The sequence below is a fragment of the Pyrus communis genome, chromosome 4 (genome assembly GCF_963583255.1).
Source record: "Pyrus communis chromosome 4, drPyrComm1.1, whole genome shotgun sequence".
Lineage (NCBI taxonomy): Eukaryota > Viridiplantae > Streptophyta > Magnoliopsida > Rosales > Rosaceae > Pyrus > Pyrus communis.
The window spans coordinates 15,194,835-15,211,933 of NC_084806.1; the positions used below are offsets into that span (position 1 = coordinate 15,194,835).

Here is a 17,099-nt window from a genome sequence, read left to right on the forward strand (position 1 = left end):
AATGTCACATAATTTAGAGGGTTAACTTAACAAAAAAAAAAAATTCAGAAGTCAATTTCAACTAAAATAATAATTCAAGAAGTCAAATCGTATTTTATTCTAAAAACAATATTTTCAACATCAACCTTATTTTAAATTTGGACTAAAAGCAACTAATGGAAAAGGATAGAAAGTTGGTGACTTCTTTGGTGAACAATGTATAAGAGGCTCTTGGGTCCAATATAAAATGAGGCCCAAGAATATTCAAACGAGGCCTTAGCATATAGATCTTAAAATAAGGAAAACTAATGAAAATGATTTCAAAATTTTGAGTTTTAAAAATAAGGACAAAATAGAGAGTAAAAAGAATAGTACCAGGATTGACTTTTTAGTGTAAAAATATGATTTTTCTTTAAAATGAACAGTACCGCAAGCTTTTCGTTAAAACTCCCCTTAAAATAAGAACAAGTGAACAACCAATCCATATACTCTAGCAGACAGATTACATTGTTATGCTTACATTTTGCTTGAGTATTGAAAATTTGAAACTCTACTCTTTTTGTAAGTTAAACTCAATGATGGTAATCATACTTTAAAAGACTAACAACATGTTTGAAAGTATTTTTAAAACAATTAAAAACTTTTTTGGTTAAAGTGTTTTTGGGTGTCAAAAGCATTTGAAGTGCACTTTGGAAGAAACACTAGTTAGTTCTTACAAGAAGCACTTCAAGTGTTTTTCAAGATTCACTTGTAATTTTACTAAAAATTAGTTCAAAAAACACTTTCGTCAAAATTGTTTACAGTAATTTTAAAATCACTTCCAAACACAACCTAATCCACATGGCTTTTTATCATTTTTAATACATTCGATATTATCTACATTAAGCAATGGGGGAGTGGCTAAACCTCAAATTAGGCTAACCATAATAATTTGGTTCAAAATTGTCTTTGGTGAGATTCGAACTTAACACCCCTCACTTACAAACGAAGAATAATACAATTAGACCGTAATACTAAGTAATAATGATAATTAGACTGATTGATACTCAATTGAAAATGGAGAGTAAGTTGAGTTTGAAAATTCTAAAAACTAACTATTTGTATTTTTAATAAATAGGCTATCTTTTTCAAGTTGGTTTTGAGTTCAATTTGTGTAAACAGTTCCACTAAACAAGAATTTTCAAGAACAAATTTTGAATTAAAAAAAAATTAAATTCAAGTTAAATACCAAACAGTCTTTTAATTGCTCCTGCAAAAGAAAAACATATATATATATATATATATACACAAAATAGAAAATAGAAATGGTAATTTTCAAACCATGAGGATCCTCTTTGTGAGGATCATGGGAATCCTCAAATCGTGTTCGTTCATCGTACATCGTGTGGTCAGAAAGTAATTTAAATATTTTTATTTAAAATTAAATATGAATAGTATCTGACGAAAACTGATCGCACGATATATAATAAACGAACACGATTTAACGATCTCCAAGATCCGCACAAAGAGAGGATCCGAAGAGGATCCTTATTCATTTCCAAAAACCTTTGCAAAACTCCTCAATTCCCACCAGAGAGAAAAAGAAAGAGAGCGGAGGCGAAGATGGCCCTCTCTCGTCTCCTCCTTCCGCAGCCATGGCATCATCATCATCTCCCCAAAACAGGTAAAATCCACTTCACCCAAAGCATCCTTGTTACTTTTCATCCAACACATTTTCTCACAAAATCGATTATATGTACCGTTTCAGCGCTTCCCATATCGACAAGATGGTGTTCTTCTTCGTTGAGCGGTGCGGCGGAGAAATCGTCGGGTTCCGAGAACTCGAAGGAGAAGGAGCGAAGAGCTGCAGCGGCTGATAAGTCAGATAACAGCAAGTGAGATTTTTTGAAACCCTGCAAAAGTTATTATTCCATTATATGTGTGGAGGAATGAACAATTCATGAAATTAGCCAACATTAAATTGTAGAACGATTCATGAAAAAACCCCAAATTGTAGAAAACCCGTACATTAAGCCCGTGATTTAGCACACAATGCCGAAAATGTAAAACCAAATTATCTTGTTGATCGAGTACATCAAGCATGTGGCGTGCCAACTATGCAAAAATAGTAATTCTGAACTACCCTAAAGTCTATGATAGTCTCCCTAAGTCTGTGATCGTCTCAATGCGGATGATGATACACGTGAAGAATCAATTGTAGATACAAACATAGGAAACGTTAGCCCGAACTCCCCATTTTTTGTAGATATGGCCAAATGGTATAAAAAATTACTCCTGGGAAATTTCATTTAGTGCTCAAGAGAGTCCGAGCAACCAAATAGAGATCAGAAAATTGTGTGCAGAACATATAGGCGTAAGCAAAAATATGCATAGTTGAGCAAAATATGTGCAGTGTATGCAGGCTTGCCATATACTCACGTTCTGAAATATTTTGGAAAGTAAAAAATACACGACTTATGGTACTTTCTGTAGTTTGCATTTTATTTTAGTTATTAATTAATTTGTGTGTTTTGGGGGATTGGCGTGGGAAGGTGTTGTGAAGGTGCAACATCATCAGTCAATTGTATTTATAATGTGTTTGCCCGTATCTTATAATCGATCTTGGTTGCTAAGCCTTTGTAAAATTGGATTTATAGATATATGGAGATGCATAACAAAGTGGGAGGATCTTGGGATGCTCTGAAAGACATTTTTACTAATGTGAGGGAAAGAATGCTGGGAAGTCCCCGATTTCAGAAGCAACGAACTATCAAAGCAATTGACTCCGCATCTGATAGGACAGTTCCGGAGGTTATTAAGACAAAGAATAGTCCACATGACACTGCAAATGATCAACCCAATTGTAGTATTCGAATGCCAAAAGTCACAAGAGACTCTGACGGTTTCAAGGAGAATGTCTCAATGAGTCTAAGAAATGATATAATTGGGGAATGCTCTTCGTTTGAAGTACATGATGCTACAGCTTCTAAACGAGTCGAGGTGCATAAACATATAGATAGTACCGAGCTTGGCAAGTCTAAAGGTACAGCTCAGGCCTCAGGAGGTGTACTTTGTTCTTCAGAGAACTTGGCTGGTGTCATTGTGTCTGATGCTAGAAAGGAGCATTATGGTTCAGAAAATGTAGAGAATAACTCAACAAATGTGTCATCGAATATAAGGGGGGAAGAATCTTTGAGCAGTTTTATTGGTGTGGCTGTATCTAATAAAAAAGGGAAACATGTTGGTCGTAAAACTGTTGAAAATGGTGCAAGCGGAAGTTTAGTTCAATCATCTGAGGCCTTCATGGATTCTCAAATCGACGAAAGATGTGTTACAGAAACTGCAGCTTTGAATATAACACGGAAAATATCTTCCAAGGATATGGGTCAATCAGAAGCCATGCCTAAATCACACAGAAAACTAGAGGAAGCCGTGTCGGACAACATTGGGGTTCTCAAATCAGAAACTGAGTTCCAGTCCTGCTTAACACATCAGTTACCTGGTGAAGATTCTAGGATATTGCAAAAGGATGTTGCAAATGGATTCACAGAAGTTGGAAATCGAAACCGTCAATATGAGAAAACAACTTCAATATTTGATCAAACACGTACTGTAGGTACTGATGTGGGTAAAATGCCTGCTTTATCTAAAAAGGTGGGGTTGGCAGACATGTTTATGAGGACAATGAATGGTCAAAAAGATGGAAAACTGGCCAGTGAAAGGAGCGATGGTTTGTTGGCTTCAAATGGACTTTTGGGAGTTTTAAATGAAACAAATGAAACAAATGAAACAACTAGAGATGAAGAAGATATGGGAAAAGGATTCAGCATCAATGGCTTAATTGGCTGCATTAAGGAGCTTCCTAGGGAATCCTTATTTGTTAAACCTCAGAACTGTGCTATCCTCAACAAGTCTGATGACATCATTAAAAACGGAGGCTCCGTTCCAAAGGTTCCAAGCCTTGCTGATTCACATAAGCGTGATGCTGAAGGGAAAGAAAGTTCGTCGAGAGGCCATGCCATGGGCAAGGGGACTAACTCTGTCAGTGGGAGTGAAGAACAACCATGTAGGGAAACCCCTCCCCTGACACAGACATATTCCATATCTGAAAGTGACAGTGATGACTTGAAAGTTGCATCTCCAAAAAAGTCAAAACAAACCCGGCAATTCCATCTTCCAACTGGTAAGGAAGGCTTCGAAAGAAAGGTATTGGTGAAATTTTTGCCTAAAAACGTAAAAGAAGGTAGTGTTCTTGATGTTCTTTGTTGTTGTGGGGACATCGTGAAGATACAGCTGCTTCCCTTAATCGAAGGAAGCAATTTCAGAAATGCTTGGGTTCATTTTAAGGTATATGGCAAAATGCTTACTTAAGGTTAAAATGTCCCTTTATTTTTTTAAACCAAAAGTATGCCCTTTTGTTTTCCAGTTACGGCTCATCATGTTCACACGTTTTTGTTCATACTGCTACAAGAAATTGAGAAAACTGTGAGTCTTATTATTTGTAGCTGAAATGACGAACTGTTCCCAACTCTGGTTGTCCTGAAGACAACTCATGGAATTGTGGCTGGTTGCATTGTATCTCGTAAGCAAAATCTAAGCCATTTCACAATTCTCTTGACTGTCCTTGGTATTATTGCAGACCCAGGAAGGATTACAGAAGGCTCTCGGGAAAACTGACCTCACTGTAAGAAATATCGACGCCTTTGTTGAGGCGGCTTCTTCAAGAGATGTGCCTAATAAGGGTACCGTTCCGAACCTGATTGGTGATCCTAAAGTTCCTACTGCATTGGTAAAGAATCCCACACGAACAGTTGTGATTAAACAGTTGACTGATGATATAAGCTCACATCACCTAAAAGAAGCTCTTGACTTCTGTGGAAGTGGCATATCCGGCGTTTTCTTGGGTTCCTCAAGCTCTGTTGCTTATGTGGAATTTGAGGTGAGCTTATTTACCCTTTGCTTCTGTATTTTTACTGAATAACAAAGCATCATGTTACCAAAACAAAGAAGGAAAAAAAATTATAAACCCATTTTCTATCGTTCTTGAAGTTAAAAAGTGGCTAAAGGCTTGGGTTCCCGTTGTTCCGACTCTTGCATGTTAAACTATTGTTTCGCTGTGAATATTTATTTCACCTGGCTGGATACTGAATGAACCTTGTATTAAATTTTAGTGTTAAGCTTTCTCATCATAATATCATATTCTGGAATTCATCCTTTGAGTGCTTGATTTCAGACAGAAGAAGCCAAAGAGATGGCAATTACCGCACATACTATACGAGTTCAAGGAAAGCTTCTACCGATCTATAGAATTGATGTGCCAAGAACAACTGTGGTGAGGATTTCAAATTTCGACGAAACAGTATCACTGACACAAATCCAGCATATATGTACATCCCGCGGGGGGATAAAGCGTGCGAAGGAGAGATCCAAGGGCATTGTGGATGTGCAATTCAAGCTTGCTGAATGGCCTAATATGTGGACCATCCTCAACAGGTAGTGTAATGCATATAAAGTGGAAGATGTTCATCGCCTTCATCCATTAAATGTTTCTGATATAGTCCGTCTGTCCCTTGTTTCTAGCCTGAACGGACTGCGATTCGAGGGCCACCAGTTGATCGCACAGCCTGCACCTGTTTTCCCTCCGGAAGTCCTTCAAGCCCTTTGGAGTCAGCCAGACGAAAGAATTCATGTCCAATCTGTTTTACGCAGACTAATCCACGACGCTGAACTAAATGTTGAAATCACTAACATTGCTACCAAAGTTTATTTTGATTGAGTTATCATTACAGTCTTTCATTCCATAAACTTTGTGACAAGATCAAATTTGGCCACGCAAATTTGACATGTATAAAATTGTTCTAGGTTTAGACCATCATCTTCTTCCTCCTCATCAATACCAGTCTTCAAACCCAAAACCATGAGGATTTATGCTCGCGCGCTTACCACAAGGCTGGGAAACAGACTGGTTCAAGGTTGATTAAATAGAGACTCCCGAGCGATGCAGCAACCAAACATGTATTGGCTGTGCACCGGCAACAGAGAACCTAAAAAACGCAAAGTAATGGTCTCAAAACAGACACTGTTCAAGAATGAATCTACTTCAAGACGACAACAAAATGCAGTATGACAGAAAATTCATCCAATAAAAAGTTCTCCATCTGTCAACAATATTGGAAACTGCTCTTGAAAACAAAATTCGATCGAAGATAAAGAAAGGGATTACAATCACAGTACATTGAAAATATTCCATAACAAAATTGTAAACTTCACGACCGAAATTGCTTAAGCTGTAGCCTTTTTCAATTTTGCAAGCTCGCTCCTGACCAGTCCGGCCCTCTGCAAATCAGGTAAACATGTTAGTTTGGGATGGTTCAACATGACAAGGACAAGAAAATAACAGTAATCATCTAAATGATTAAGATAAATAACGTCATGGTAAGGAGCATAACCAACCTTAATCTTAGCCAACATGAGCTTGAATCGGTCAAAGTCGTTAAGAGATGCTCTTCTCTTCTGAACAATCAGTTTTCTACCCCATGAGCTGTTCTCCCACTTCTTCTTCACATCTGCCAACATACATACAATTATGAAAAGAAAACAAAGGCGCGGAAAAGAAAACAAGACTATCATTATTTATGGATAATGGAGTGGACCAGCAGCTTCCATTGCGGCAAGCAATTCCTTCTTCTTGGGCACCCTCTTGATATCAATCTTGATGTCAGTGAGTGAAAGTCTCTTGAAGTTCATTTGCGACCTCACCATATTAGGAGCATCGACAAGAGCCTACAAAGGACAAAAAGCAGAATTACGAAATCAAAACCATGATATACACAAATGAATTCAGTGTCGACGACACAAATAAACTGCATAATATGAATGAAATTCTATGAAAGATCAGTAAACACATGAGAGGTGGGAACAAGTTCGAGTTGGAGCCCAACCTGACACCAACTGAAATATTTACAAAAATGACATTAACCCGAACAAAAACCCAGAAAACAAAAACTTCAAAAGGGCCTATAAAAAATTGTGCAAAGAGCGTGAAGCTTCAGAACTAATAACTGGATCCACATTTGCATTTTCAATAAAGATTTAACAATAACCGTCCATGTTCCTTCTAAAAGGGAACTCCACTGAAGCAGATTTCAGTACAGAAATACAGAGCAACAACGCGGGCGATACAAATTCCGAAAACCCTAACCGCATTCAAATACACAGTGAAAATTCACACGCCCATAGGTTCTAACACAAGCTTTGATTTACCTTATCATAAGGTACAAAAACACAAATTCCCAATACTCATTTCACGAATTTATTAAAATAAATATCATATAAAACCACATATCAAGCAGAAATCTGAAGAAAAAAAATACAGGCAATTAAAAAAAAAAGGAACGCAATTCTAAATTATTTACAAAAAAGTAAAAGTGAAATTATGATATACAAAAAAGGAAGAAGGGTACCCTGTTCTGGTCAAGGACGTCGACGATGACGACGAGCTTCCCATAGTCCTCGCCGTAGTTGACGAGAGCCACCCTTCCGATCTCGACGTACCTCTTGAAAGGCTGTCCAAAAAAACACAAACAAAACAGAGTGAGATCAAAAAATAAGAACGAAACAAAGTCGCATTGAGAGAGAATATAGAGGAGGAAAACGCCATGGATGAGAAGGGAGAGCTCACCATTTTTGGTTCTGGTGAAGTGTGTGATGTGTGAGGACTTCCGAGGAGGCGGAGCTTTGAAGAGAAGAGAAAATGGTAGCGAAGGATTAGGGTTTTTCTTATGGTCTTTGTAGGATGCTGTGGACCGTTCGATCCTCTTTAATCTTGAGTTTGGTTCGGAAATTGGGTTGGCTTTTGTTGTCACTTTTGCTGCTAATGGGCTTTTACATGAACATCAAGTACGGCCCAAAGTCATCTAGTTGGGTCATTCTTCAGGGGCTTTAAAACCATTTCTAATCGAAGGAGGGTCAAATGGCTCGTTTTAACCATCTCATCCTTTAATAAATTAATATTTTAATTAACGGTGCAGGACCATATTTCTTACCATCTCCAACCGAGAGCCAAGGCAAGCATATTCCTGTCACAAAAAACCATCTCCAACCGAGGGCCGAAGGGCCAAACATAATTTATTATTTTAATTGAATTACTATGGTTTTGGCCTGGCCCTCCGTTGGGGACAGTTTTCGGGCTATTTTGGCCCTCTGGCTCTCAGGACCCTTCGGTTGGAGATGGTCTAAGGATGTAAAACATATCAGACCGAACTGGTCTAATGACATGTATACTAATCTGTAATTCGCACAATGAGTTTGAATTGAGGAGTTGGGTTTAGGAGTAGGGATGTCAATGGTTCTATGATTACTATCCTTATCTTTGTATGTATTTTTCCTCCATATGCTTTGTGTGTGGGCATATGCTATAAAAAATTATAATTAGAATTAGCTTATGCCCACTCACAAAGTGTGTGTGAATATATATATATATATATATATATATATATATTTTTTTTTTTTTTAAATGAAGGGAGAGAAGAGGTGAGAAGAAGAGAGAGAGAGAGTGTGAGAATGGGATGAGAGGTTTTTTTTTTTTTTTTTTTTAATATATATATATATATATATATATATATATATATATATATATATTAGAGATGTTAAAATCATATGTAGGTGATGCTTTATAAAACAAAAACAGCAAAATTTGCATTCTTGTGATTCCTAAATTGCTCATAATTTTTATTTTTAGTCAATTTTAATCAGAGGTTTAGAATGGTGATTTTGTGGAGTTTTAGTTGACAACCAGAGTTCTATTAATATGTAGTGTTTAGATAAAATATTCAACTTGAAAAATCTGGACTATTCATAAAATTAAAATAATAATTATGAATAGCAAACTCGATCATCTAAAGTGCTTTCTTAATCAAATCGCAAAATTATTTTTCGTGAAAGAGTTGGAAGCAAACTACATTTTTTATTTTATTTTATAACATATATTCCAAACAAGGTGGGGTTGGTGGGTTGGATCAAAGGTTAAAATCACCCAACCGAACACTATATTTGAAAATTTCCTTCATACCCGACTCATTAGGGGCAAAGCCCTACAGAGATTCAAATTCATGGGGAAAATTGTCATCCCTACTAGTTTGCCATAATTGGAAAAGTATTGTTGATATGTATATCTTTCCAACCTGATGCACCTAATAGGAGGAGGCCACGTGGAAGCAAGTCTGAAACAAGGGACCAAGAAAAAGGTAATATGGCTCACAAGGATTCATCCATAGATATAGCTAGTATCCCAGCAAGAAGTGGCCGCTTGAAACAAGAAATAGGTCGGCAATAGCTGGATGGTGGACTTGGCGGATGGCTTGGAACACTTGAAGGACCATTCCAGAAGGGAGAATGGCAGAACTAATTGTTCGGGCTAGATCTGTCCCTCACACAACTCCCCTGGGTCTTGCCTGTCGGGCAAGATTTGCTGTTTGGTGTACTGCAATATAAGTTTGTTATTACTTTGAATAGTGCCTTTATGGAGCCTTTGTTGAGGCTCACAATCAAAACTAATATGGGTATGAGCGTGTTATCGTTTTCTTTGTATAACGAATTGTTCTTTTTTGGTTATTAAATGGATTGATTACTTGCGCCACAAGATTTTTAGACTTCTTAGTTGGATTATTTACAGATGGGTCCTTATGGAAAAGTACTATTTGCTTAGGGTGAGCTGCCCTCTATCACTTCTCACTTCTCACATAGGCTTGTTGCCTATTTGTTGGCAAAAATGATTTTCAATTCTTCTTGGGCTGCCAATTGTTCGAGCACAATCTTCTTGCTACTTTTTGCGTTCTTGGGCCTTCAATCGCACTAAGCCCAACATTAAATATCCACGTAAACGGTTCCCCTTTAATCCTTGTTAAGTCTGCTAATCATGACATTGATAATGATTAAAATCAACTGCATGCCAAAACTAGGTATTAGCACCTCTTAATTAGCCGTTTTAAATAAACGTTTGCACTAACCCACGATTTGCAACATTACTTACCTACTCGTTAAATAACTTCAATTTCACTCTTTTTGGCCACTTCCTTGAACAAACTTGATTCTCTAAACTATCAAACTCTCTTGAATTTTTAGCCCTTTCTTGCCTCGATTTCTAGCCACTTTTTTCACTCTTTTTTATCAAATTCAACAATGGCTCCCAAATCGTGCCCTGCGTACGAGTCTGGAAAAGAGATTTTCACTCTTCGTCGTAGACTCAACGGCTTTCATTGTCCTTGGCCTGGCCTTAATCTGCCCATTTTCTTCAAGGAAAGGGGAGTGCATTCATTAGGGCCCGCCTAGACTACCAAAGTTCTTGTTGCTGTGGAAAGCAACATGCCTACTGCCAACTGGTTCACTCCCAATCCTTACACCGCTGAAGCAGGAATTTCTGCTTCAAAGTGGTTTCATTTCAAGAGGGGTTTCCCCTCAATGAAGGATAAAGCCTGGTCCAAGTGGATGGACAAATTAGAGCCTATCTAGAGGAAGAAATGGATGGCAAATGACATCTATGAGCTCATCAAGATGTCCAAGACTACAATCCTCATCAAGCACGAGCTTCTCTCAATAGCTCTCATTTTCTGGAACACAGGGACTAATACTTTTGATTTCAGAGTGGGTCTCGTGTCTCCCACCATTTTAGACATGGCTTAGGTCTTTAGTTTAAGGTCATGAGGTACGTGTGTGGACATTACACATGATTGATCATCACCATCACATCATGTTGCTGAAGGCTCAGAGGCTTCTCAGTCTATCACCAGCTTGGATTGTAACTCGACCACCTTTAAAAGTTATGGGCGCGTGCTTCATCCTTTTTGCCAATTAAATGTGCAACCCGCCTTCCTTCACTGCTGACCCAGCTCATGAGCATATGTACTTTCTCCTATATTGGTTGAATAAACATGTGTTCCCCAACAAATCCAAATGAGTGAGGCTGGAATGGATCCCTTTGGTGGAGGCGCTGCATTCCTTTGACAATGTTGCCACTAGCCCCTTCATTCTAGCACATATCTATCATTTGCTTTTTAAGATGACAAAGGACCAGCCCTTTAAGACCAACGTCAATGGAGCCACTTAGATGGTGTAGCTCTGGCTTCAATGGTATTTCCCAAAATTGCGGGCTTCAAACTTGGTGTTTCCAGGGAAAGTAGCTCTCACTCGAATTTTGGCAAAGGCCTCCACCACCAACCACTCTACCTTAGCCTGCTTTTATTTCTTTAGAATATGTAAGATTAAGGCTGATCTTGAGTGGGTGCCTCAATGCTTAGGAGGTACCTTTGGATTTTGGACAACCTCTTCCAAGATTCCTTTGGGGAGAATGTTAACAGCTTCTGCGAGGAGAAATTCATTAGCTGGATCCAACAAAGGGATTTTGCATAGGGAGTAAGGTGTAACCAAGCGGGCTATGAATGCAGCCTGGAGGTCTACCACCCCAACTTTTATGGTAGACAATTGGGGTTTAGACATGCAATCCCAGTCCCCTTCTTTGATTCAGTTTAGTGTGTAACCTTATATCGCATTCATTCTTCTTCAGAGGCTACGATTCGGGTGAGCAGGCGTAGATTGGAGTAATAATCAAGATAGCTCATAAGCGTACGACCCTTAATTTTGAGTGCACATCTCTGTTCACCACTTGGTGAGAGGCTAAATGGTTTAGGAAATATGATGAAGATGTCAAAGAAACCCATGATAAGATCTTCGGGCAAGTTTTTTTCAAGTCACTTTCCAAGAAAGAAGAGTTTGAAAGCTGGAAGGAGGTCATCAATCAAAAAAACCAACTTCTACTGATAGGTAATCTACATTGTTGCCTATTTCCTTGACTTCATATTTTCATGGTTTGTGATTGCTAACTCTCTCCTTGATCTTACAGCCCAAGGTAACTTTAATGAAGCAGGTGTCGAGATAGAAGAAGAAGAAGAAGCTACTGATGCCTTGGTTCTTCAAAAAGTTGCTGCAGCAAGAAACTGGCTTTAGCCATGTTCCTGAAGATGCTGGGAACATCTCTGAGATGTTCAGTGAGTCAGAGATAGAAGCTGGGCCCGAAGTAGAGATTAGGGCTCCTCGTCGAGTAATGTATGCTGTTGTAGAATCTTCTGATTCTAATCCCGAGGGGAGGTCTCAGGCTAGACCTGATCCCCCTACTCCAAGAGCCACTCCAACTAAGAAAAGAACCAGGTCTCAGACCTCTCAAGTCTCTAAGTCCCCTTTTGCCCTCCTAATTAAAGTGGACATAAAAAAACAGAAGTCTGCCAATAAGTGATTCAAACTTAATTTTCCTTTATTTAATTTCATCTGCTTAAGTTTTGAACTGATCATGTTCTCTCTTGTGATTAGGATCTACTATTAGCAAGAAGCTTGATTCTACCCCCAAGGAGATGAATGCAGGTGTGGAGGGGCAGCAAAGTGATAATGAGGTTATTTATAAGATCTTAGAGGAGTTGAAGGTAGTTTTCTTGAACTTTTAGTACTTAATTACTTCTAAAATTCATCTCTTGTACTCAACTAGTTCTGTTGTTTTCCAAAACAGGCTTCCAAAGCAGAAATGACTTCCTAAACCGAGCCCTTTTTACCTCCAACCCGACCTGTGCGCCTTTCTTCTCCTCAGGTTAAGCCTTCAGTCGGGCGAGCACCAGCTCCTTCTTCTTCTTCCATTCCTCCAACACTGGTAGTGACCCCCACCTCCCAATCTAATCTAACAACTGTAATGATGCTTCACTTTGTAGAAGGTCATAGTACCTCCGTAAGTTCTCTTTTCTTAAGCAATTGTAAGATTTTCTTAATGTCTTTTTACTTTGAATTTATGCTTGGTATTCTGTCTTTGCCAGCCTTTCCCCTTGCCAGAAGCTACCAATCATCCAACATTAGCCGCTAAGGAACCCATAGTCCTTAAGATACCAGTTGTCTCAGAGACGACTAGTCTCAGGGCTTCTCATGCTCATACTTAAGCAAGCCAACCAACTTCCTCCCAGGCAGCTACACCAACACATCTTCCTCCCAAAGCACAAAGCCCCCCACATACAAACCTACTCCCAATCTTGTCTTTTCCTAATTCAGGTCAATATTGCTCCATTAATTTGTCTTTTTTTCTTTTTTATAGTGATGTGAAAATTAACTTGGCACACAAATTAAACCCTGTTTGTGACAATTGTAGTATATATGCAAGTATAGATCGTTCTAGACCGGGGATTAACTAGGGATGCTAATCAACACAAATAAGACTCAAAAACACTAAACTAGACTCTATAGACTCAAAGCTAACTTTAAACACTCAAAACAGCAACAAACAATAAAAAAGACTCAATTCTAGACCTAACAAGTGATTTTGACGAAAATAAAACTTAACTTGACTCAAAAGACTAAAAGAAAATAGATTTTGACTCAAATAAGAAGACTTAATGAAAAGAGGATTATTTTTGACGAATTTAAAACTTAAAACAGAAACTTTGCATAAAACACTTTATAAAAACGAATTTGGTGAATTTAAATGGGTGAAAGGCTAGTTAGAGGGTCATTCTCCACACATGACATATGCATATAAAACAATTTCCAGTTATTATTCCTTTAGACTATGAATGACAACACCCCAAGTTAATTGCGTCACACAACCAACCATCAAATTTCCCTTATTTTATTGAATTGAATGAATACGCATTACAATCAAATTATTTTTCTCAAGTTCTCTATATGAAACGCATAATAAAGATACATATCAAAAGTCATTAAGTTTAATGGAAATCATAAACATTGACAAGGCATTCATCACTATGAAACACATAAGACTCATGTCAAGGATTCATTTAACACGATTGTGACTAGCAACCTCCACTACTTGTGAATATAAGTGAATAACTATTATGTGAAACTCCTTTATACTATAGCATCAAATTCATGCATGCAAATTAAGTGTAAACCCTCAATCAACATACATAAACAAGTTTTAATAACCCAGATAAGCAAATCACATTCAAGACTCAAGAAACAATAACCGGATGTAATCAAGTCATATAAAACATATAATCATGGCTTCGAATTCACCTCCAACTATAAAGAAATTAATTCCACATGTTCATCATAATTGAAAACCAAATTAAAACAAACATTGAACTAAAACTAAGGATAGAATACACCTAGAAACACTCCACACTCTAATGGCATGCACGGTACTCCCTTGGATGGCAGATTGCACAAGTTTTCTTCTCATTCCTTCCTTACTTGCGGCACTAGGGTGATGTGGTGTGAATTATGGCTGAATGTATGAATGTATGAATGAGGGGGTAGTGGTTGAATGGTGTGGCAAAGGCTTGTATTTATAGGCTAGGTTATGCCCGATTTTTTAAGGGAAAAGGATTGCACAATCCTATGGGATAAGGACTAGGGTTTGGCAGAAACCAAGGGGGGAAAGGGATAGGGAAATTCGCCAGAAATTAGGGCTTCTAGAAACTAGGTATTTTGTGGCAGAAATTGGACTTCTATAAGGGATAAAGGGTGCGGCACCTATTTAGGAACATGTAGGGTCTTCTAGAACCATATATTTAGGTGCTCTAATGTCATTTGGAGTCCCCTTTGCAGCAGGAATTAAGGTAGCAAAAGATTAGGATATGATAAGATAAGATAAGATTGGATAAGATTTGGATAATGTTCCTTCTTTGTAGCTGATTCCTTATCTTCAAAACTTTCAATTTTGCTTCTTCCACTCTTTAGCACATTCCTAGATGCCTTTGGTCTTCAAATTCGTCCATCCATCTTGCTCCACTCATAAGCTATCCAATTGATGCCTAAAACTGCTCCAAATAGCTCCAAAATGCACTTTCTTGCCACTTTGCCATTAGGACCTACAAACACACGAAAATAGCTTAAAAGACTATAATAAGTAGTAATGAGCCAACTAAATGCAAGGAAACAACATAACTAAGTAGCATAAATATTCTCCTATCAAATAGGCGTCTAGTGAAGGCTCGGGCAAGTCTTTTCAGCCCGTTACTGGAGCTTTAGGGATTCCAATCCCTTGGCCTAGAAAGGTTGCTACTGCTGAATCCTCTCATTTTGTTCCTGCTGAGGTTGCCAACATTACTGCTGCTTCTAGTGGCACTAGTGTGATGCCTCATCTTGTAGCTTCTCGTCCAGCTATGACCTCTTTGCCCAAGCTAGTAAGAAAATTTGGGCAAATTAGGACTAAGATGAGATCCCCAAGGCACCTTTCTGAGCCTCAACATCTTCATGAGCAGTGTAGGATCTTCAGAGAATGGATGTAATTGGATTTTTCTACCCTTTTAGTCTTCAGGCTCTTCAAGATGCTGAGAAAGCTTTCATTGAATTATACCAAGCCCAACAGATGACTAAGGTGCATTATGAGTCATTCATTTCCTTCTATGAAAATCGAAGGGCTTTGAGGGATCGGCATCTTAAGGCCGAAAGGCAAGCCAACAAGGTGAGGTGCTACAAGGGGAAGCACATTCGGACCTCCACTACTTTGCAACAGTTGGTGGAAGAGGGCTCTACCATGGAGGATCGGATAATGGTGGTAGCTGCTGAGATCCAGAAACTGGAGGAACAACTTTATGCTCTGAAGGTTGAGCAGATGACCCTTCCGAGCAACTATATAAGAAGATCGAGGAGGTAAAGAAAGTAAACCACGAAGTAGAAGAGTCTGAAGCCCAGCTAGCCAACAGTAATATAGCTTTAGAAAAGCCAAGTCGCATTTTTACCATCATGCAAAATTATCATTCTAGGATAGCTGCTTTGGCTAAAGATGTAAAGTTGTTAATTTAAGGCTTATGTACTTCCCCGATTATTGAATGAAAAGATCTCTCGCTACTTCGTTATTTTGCTTACTTATTTACACTTTTCTAATATAAACAACTGCTTTAGACACATAAACGGGGCCTCACCCCTTCTCTAAGTATTATACTTCATTAATATAACAGTTTCTAACATCCCAAAAAGTGGGGTGGCACTTCTTTAGAAATTTAGCATTGTTTGGATGTTTCTGTAAGTCTCCCTCTAAGTTTGCCAAGTAATACGCTCCTCGGTCTAATACTTTGGTAATTGTAAAAAGGCCTTCCCAAGTAGGACTCCATTTCTCAAAATCTCTAACTTGAGCTCCCAAGGGCAAAACTGTTTTCCATACCAATTCTCTTTCTTTAAAAATCTTCAGTCTTACTCTTTTATTGTAAGCTCGAGCAACAGCCTTTTTCCCTTCTTGGATCTTGTTTAGAGCTTCAATTCGAGCAACATCCAAATCCTCAATTCCTTGACACATAGCCTAAATAAATTCATCACTATGTAGGCCAAATTGGTTCTCAAGCTTCACAGAACTCACATTAATCTCCATAGGGAGAACTGCATCTTACCCGAATTCTAATGCATAAGGAGTAATCCCAGTTCCTGCTCTTTTTAAGGTTCTATAAGCCCAAAGAGTATCTCTTAACTTCTCATGAGACCTTTCTGGGCTATCTGCCACCATTATTTTAATGATGTTCACTAATATCTTGTTGCTAGCTTCTGCTTGACCATTAGATTGGGGATAATAAGGGCTAGACTGGATCATCTTTATCTTGAACTTAGCTGCAAACTCTTCCACTTCTTTTGAACTAAATGATGGCCCTCTGTCTATAATAATCATTTCAGGCAACCCATATCTATGTAGGATTTTGGTCTCAATGAACTTCTTCACAACAGCTGAATTAATGGTCTTCATAGATGAACCCTCAACCCATACAGTAAAGTGATTAGTTGCCACAATTATGAAGGTGTGTCCTTTGCTGGAAGCCGGGTATATTTGCTCGATAAAGTCCATGGTCCATCATCTAAAAGGCCATGGCTTTACTACTAGATTTAATGGTACTAATGGTGTATATTGAAGGGGTCCATGTCTTTGACATTCCTCACATCCTCTAGCATAAGCTTTATAATCTTTCTTCTTATTGAGCCAAAAGTAGATATATCTTCTCAACAACCATCTCATCATTGTTCTTGCTTAGTGCGCCCCACAAATGCCTTCATGTACCTTAGCCATCACCCTAATTGATTCTTCCAAACCCAAGCATTTTAATAAAAGTCTTTCTTAGCAAAGTTTTATCCCACATAACAAACTTAGTTGTCTGTCGTCTAATCTT

At 38.3% G+C, this 17,099-nt stretch overlaps 2 protein-coding genes across 2 annotated transcripts; one reads left to right on the plus strand and one right to left on the minus strand.

The window, feature by feature from the left end:
- The first annotated feature begins 1,542 nt into the window (after positions 1 to 1,542).
- LOC137731687 (uncharacterized) lies at positions 1,543 to 5,831 on the plus strand. Its single transcript, XM_068470871.1, has 6 exons — positions 1,543 to 1,642; positions 1,727 to 1,853; positions 2,616 to 4,305; positions 4,598 to 4,897; positions 5,192 to 5,451; positions 5,539 to 5,831. Exons 1-6 carry the CDS (start codon positions 1,582 to 1,584, stop codon positions 5,732 to 5,734), a joined length of 2,634 nt encoding a protein of 877 aa, XP_068326972.1. The 5' UTR covers positions 1,543 to 1,581; the 3' UTR covers positions 5,735 to 5,831.
- A 244-nt stretch (positions 5,832 to 6,075) lies between these two features.
- On the minus strand, positions 6,076 to 7,766 carry LOC137731688 (large ribosomal subunit protein eL14y-like). Its single transcript, XM_068470872.1, has 5 exons — positions 7,640 to 7,766; positions 7,422 to 7,523; positions 6,612 to 6,741; positions 6,412 to 6,524; positions 6,076 to 6,294 (listed from the first exon to the last, which is right to left on the minus strand). The coding sequence occupies exons 1-5, from the start codon at positions 7,640 to 7,642 to the stop codon at positions 6,241 to 6,243; spliced, it is 402 nt and encodes a 133-aa protein (XP_068326973.1). The 5' UTR covers positions 7,643 to 7,766; the 3' UTR covers positions 6,076 to 6,240.
- Positions 7,767 to 17,099: the final 9,333 nt, after the last annotated feature.

Excerpts from the sequence above, each read along its gene's own strand:
- LOC137731687 (XM_068470871.1), top strand. The coding sequence starts at position 1,582 with ATGGCCCTCTCTCGTCTCCTCCTTCCGCAGCCATGGCATCATCATCAT. Across the intron at positions 4,306-4,597 it reads ATGCTTGGGTTCATTTTAAG|ACCCAGGAAGGATTACAGAA; the intron begins GTATATGGCAAA and ends GTATTATTGCAG. Across the intron at positions 5,452-5,538 it reads ATGTGGACCATCCTCAACAG|CCTGAACGGACTGCGATTCG; the intron begins GTAGTGTAATGC and ends CCTTGTTTCTAG.
- LOC137731688 (XM_068470872.1), bottom strand. Across the intron at positions 6,742-7,421 it reads ACGTCCTTGACCAGAACAGG|GCTCTTGTCGATGCTCCTAA; the intron begins GTACCCTTCTTC and ends TGTCCTTTGTAG. Across the intron at positions 6,295-6,411 it reads TCATGTTGGCTAAGATTAAG|AGGGCCGGACTGGTCAGGAG; the intron begins GTTGGTTATGCT and ends CCTGATTTGCAG.